Source organism: Salvelinus sp. IW2-2015, unplaced genomic scaffold (genome assembly GCF_002910315.2).
Source record: "Salvelinus sp. IW2-2015 unplaced genomic scaffold, ASM291031v2 Un_scaffold2395, whole genome shotgun sequence".
Classification (NCBI taxonomy): domain Eukaryota; kingdom Metazoa; phylum Chordata; class Actinopteri; order Salmoniformes; family Salmonidae; genus Salvelinus; species Salvelinus sp. IW2-2015.
In genome coordinates, this window is record NW_019943717.1 from 151286 (window position 1) to 156138 (window position 4853).

General features: G+C 42.6%; 1 protein-coding gene across 1 annotated transcript; it reads right to left on the bottom strand.

Annotated features, from left to right (window-relative positions):
* Positions 1-1006: 1006 nt before the first annotated feature.
* LOC112073856 (serine/threonine-protein phosphatase with EF-hands 2-like) lies at positions 1007-3664 on the bottom strand. The gene is made up of 5 exons (XM_024141095.2): positions 3067-3664; positions 2394-2429; positions 1487-1614; positions 1294-1353; positions 1007-1051 (listed from the first exon to the last, which is right to left on the bottom strand). The coding sequence occupies exons 1-5, from the start codon at positions 3119-3121 to the stop codon at positions 1007-1009; spliced, it is 324 nt and encodes a 107-aa protein (XP_023996863.1). The 5' UTR covers positions 3122-3664.
* Between the last annotated feature and the right edge of the window lie 1189 nt (positions 3665-4853).

The window sequence follows — 4853 nt, forward strand, 5'->3', positions numbered from 1 at the left end:
AGAGATGGATGGAACACACAGGTTTAATAGAATAGAATCAAACTGGAGGATGGAACACGCAGGTTAATAGAATAGAATCAAACTGGAGGATGGAACGCGCAGGTTTAATAGAATAGAATCAAACTGGAGGATGGAACGCGCAGGTTTAATAGAATAGAATCAAACTGGAGGATGAACGCGCAGGTTTAATAGAATAGAATTAAACTGGAGGATGGAACGCGCAGGTTTAATAGAATAGAATTAAACTGGAGGATGGAACGCGCAGGTTTAATAGAATATAATTAAACTGGAGGATGGAACACGCAGGTTTAATAGAATAGAATCAACACTGGAGGATGGAACCCACAGGGGGGTTAATAGAATAGAACCACAGGGGTTAATAGAATAGAACCCACAGGGGGGTTAATAGAATAGAACCCACAGGGGGGTTAATGAATAAACACACAGGGGGTTAATAGAATAGAACACACAGGTTAATGTATTCCTGCCTCCTTATTCTGGAATCTTCCAACCGGGGTTTCTGGGAACCTGGATCTTAGGTCGGTTACGGATTTACACCTCTAAATAGAGTAGAATCAAACTGAATAGAATCAAATAAAATAGAACTTTATTAACACACTAAAACAGGATGTCAAACACATTTGTACATGTTCAGGGCATCTCTGTTTCCACCTCTGGAATAGCCTGCTACAGTAGGTTAATGTCCAGCCACAGACACTCCTTTGTGGAGACAAACAGGCAGGACATCATAATCAGATGTTGTTATTGAAGAGGACAGCAGCCACACCTCTCTCAGACACTATCTGTGGAGTGGTCGCTTCTGTCTTCAGAACACATCTCTAAACAACCAGTCAGTTTATCATATTTACTCTGATCAAAACCCACAGAGATCACCTACACTGTATCTACTGTCATTAAAAGCACAACTTATATATTGTAAAAATAGGCAAGATGGTCTGAGCATCGTCTCCTGTTGTCTTGAACACTAAAGAGCCTGGCTGGCTAATTATCTGCAGAAGGTGTTGGTCTGTACGTGTACAGGCAGGCCCAGCTGTGGCAGCAGCAGTCACAAAGAACACAATATCCCACATTACTACAGCAGAGGAAAACAGAATAGCATGCGGACGCTGTTGCTAAGCAACATCTTCACCATAATATGTTTTAGGCATAGGCTATTATGGATCGGGACGTTTTTTGTTCAGTCTATAAATAATTATGGGTTATTCCATTTTTTTTGTGCTAGGAACTGACAGTACAACAATTTCCCTGAAAACATAAGAAAATGTTAGTTACCTGGACCATTCCCATTGGTTGAGTGAAGTTGTCCAGCATGAAACTGAAGAAACTGGAGAGCTGAGGGAGATTCAAACACAGTCAGTTGTATTCCATATGGCCAAGACTAACAGACTGTGTTGGCCTGCTGGCTAAAGCCGAGGCCTCTTCAGGTCTCAGACGAGGTGAGCCACCTGGGTTCCGTCTCCATTACCTGTAGCTGGTCCTGCTCCCCAGCAAACTCTATAGACTGGAAGATGTTCCAGGTGTATCGCTGTCTCATCTCTAACCTGGCTATGTAACGTCTGTACCAGCGCTGGATCAGGATGGCTGCCTTCATAGCTGAGAGGAGGAGATGGAAGGCGGAATAAATAACAGTTAATAAAGGTTGCTGTTTAATAACAGCCCCCTGCAGGTAGTTAGCGGTACTGAATACAATAACAGTTTAATAAAGGTTGCTGTTTAATAACAGCCCCCTGCAGTAGTTAGCGACTGAATAAAATAACAGTTTAATAAAGGTTGCTGTTTAATAACAGCCCCCTGCAGGTAGTTAGCGGTACTGAATACAATAACAGTTTAATAAAGGTTGCTGTTTAATAACAGCCCCCTGCAGGTAGTTAGCGGTACTGAATAAAATAACAGTTTAATAAAGGTTGCTGTTTAATAACAGCCCCCTGCAGGTAGTTAGCGGTACTGAATACAATAACAGTTTAATAAAGGTTGCTGTTTAATAACAGCCCCCTGCAGGTAGTTAGCGGTACTGAATACAATAACAGTTAATAAAGGTTGCTGTTTAATAACAGCCCCCTGCAGGTAGTTAGCGGTACTGAATAAAATAACAGTTTATAACGTTTCTGTTTAATAACAGCCCCCTGCAGGTAGTTAGCGGTACTGAATAAAATAACAGTTTAATAACGTTGCTGTTTAATAACAGCCCCTGCAGTAGTTAGCAGTACTGAAAACTAATGAAGCCATGAGGGAGTCAGAAAACACAAAGATAGAGGCAAAGAGAAAGAGAGACACACAGGATGACCATGGGCCTTGACCAATAGGACACAATGATACAGTAAGGTTGACCAATAGTACTCCGCAATAGGGTGACATGAGAGGAGGCCTCTTACCCAGTGCAGGGCTGGGAGTGTTCTTGGCCATCTCGTCTGTAGTGAGGAGTGATTAAATAAAATAATGTATAGTGAACCAGTTCAGAGGGAGAGAGGCAGAATTAACAACACACCAGGGAGGAAAGAGAATCAGAAGTAGAAAATCACTTCAGAGTAAATTCATTTAAACAAGTTTGTCAGCTAAAAGAAGAAGTAAAGAAATAAGGCAAAGAAAAGCAGAACATTTGACCAACATCTTGAAAACATCCAACTACAGTAGGAGGGAAAACTACACCATTTCTAATTCATCAGCTGCCGGCTGATAAACATACTGAATTCTCAAAGATGTCAAAAGGTGCTCTATGATCAAACTGTATATTCACTGGATTCACAATCTACGAGATGTAGCCTGGTCCCAGATCTGTGTATTCACTGGATTCACAATCTACGAGATGTAGCCTGGTCCCCGATATGTATATTCACTGGATTCACAATCTACGAGATGTAGCCTGGTCCCAGATATGTATATTCACTGGATTCACAATCTACGAGATGTAGCCTGGTCCCAGATCTGTTTGTATTGTCTTGCCAACTACAGTTTTCTGCTGTGCCAACCTTAACAGATCTGGGACCAGGCTACATGAGTCCTGGGGGAAGACAATCAGAACCATCACTTGTCCCCAGTCTGTCTCACCTGTCGTCAGTCTCCTCCCCTTGTTGTTGGTGGTGACGGAGGTGCCACATCCCATAATGCTAGTCACTACAGGCGTCCAGCAGTCACTACAGTCGCCTCGTATATCTCACTGGTCATCCCCAAAGCCAACACCTCCTTTGGCCGCCTTTCCTTCCAGTTCTCTGCTGCCAGTGACTGGAATGAATTGCAAAAATCGCTGAAGCTGGAGACTTACATTTCCCTCACTAACTTTAAACATCAGCTATCAAGGCAGCTAACCGATTGCTGCAGCTGCACGTAGTCCATCTGTAAATAGCCCACCCAATCTACCTACCTCATCCCTTTATTGTTTTTATTTACTTTGCTGCTCTTTTGCACACCAGTATCACTACTTACACACCATCATCTGCTCATCATCATCTGCTCATCTATCATTCCAGTGTTAATCTGCTAAATTGTAATTACGTCGCTACTATGGCCTATTTATTGCCTTACCTCCTCATGCCATTTGCACACACTGTATATAGACGTTCTTTTTTTCCTTTTGTGTTATTGACAGTACTCTTGTTTATTCCATGTGTAACTCTGTGTTGTTGTTTGTGTCGCACTGCTTTGCTTTATCTTGGCCAGGTCGCAGTTGTAAATGAGAACTTGTTCTCAACTAGCCTACCTGGTTAAATAAAGGTGAAATAAGTTCTGTTTTATTGTTAATTACTTGACACATTAGAATAATTATCTCTTTGTTTTCTCATGATTTGGTTGTTCTAATTGTGTTGCTGTCCTGGGCTCTGTGTGGTTGATTGTGTTTAGTGAACAGAGCCCCAGACCAGCTTGCTTAGGGACGAGTCCTCCAGGTTCATCTCTCTGTAGGTGATGGCTTATTATGGAAGGTTTGGGAATCACTTCCTTTTAGGTGGGGTAGAATTTAACAGCTCTTTTCTGATTTTGATCATTATGCGGGTATCGCCCCTAATTTGCTCTCTCTCTCGCTTTCTCTCTGTCTATGTACCTCTCTCTGTCTATTTCTCTCTCTCTCTCTGTCTCTCTTTCCCCCCCCCCCCTCTCTCCTCTCTCTCTCTCTCTCTCCTCTCTCTCCCCTCTCTCTCTGCTCTCATAACCTCTCTCTCTCTCTTTCTTCCTGTCTCTCTCCTCTCTCTCTCTCTCTCTTTCTTCTTGTCTCTCTCTCTGTGTCTCTCTTCTCTGTCTTCTGCCTCTCTCTTCTCTCTTCTCTCTCTTGGCTCTCTGTCTCTCTCCTCTGTGGTCTCTCTCTCTGTCTCTCTCTCTCTTCTCTTCTATCTCTCTCTGTCTCTACTTGGTGTTTAGTAGCTAAGGTGCACATTGCTAGCTCTGTCTCTGGGCCTGTGGTATCTTTCATGATCTGTAGTTAGTTCGGTGCAGTACTTTAAGCACGTAAGCTGGGCTGTGTGCTCTCATTACATAAATGATTACTGGACTGGAAACCATTTCTACAGAAGACTTTGAACACGGTCATTAACCTGACTTCCAATAGCTGTGAGCAGACATTCAATCACATTTAGAGGGATCAACTAAATGAAACATCATTACGTGTGTTTTGAGCTTACCGTAAGTGTTTACCATTAGTCATTACTAGCGTAGATTCAATTGTTAATGGATTCAATAATTGTTTTTAATAAATTTGATTGGGAGAACTGAATTGTGTCTGGTAGGGGCTGAGAGAGACAGAAGGCGTGTGCGTTGCGCGGTGTGTGTGTGTGTGTTATGTTATGGTGGTGCGTGTTGCGTTGTGCGTGGGTGTGTGTGTGGTGTTGTAGCTGATGAACAAGTCT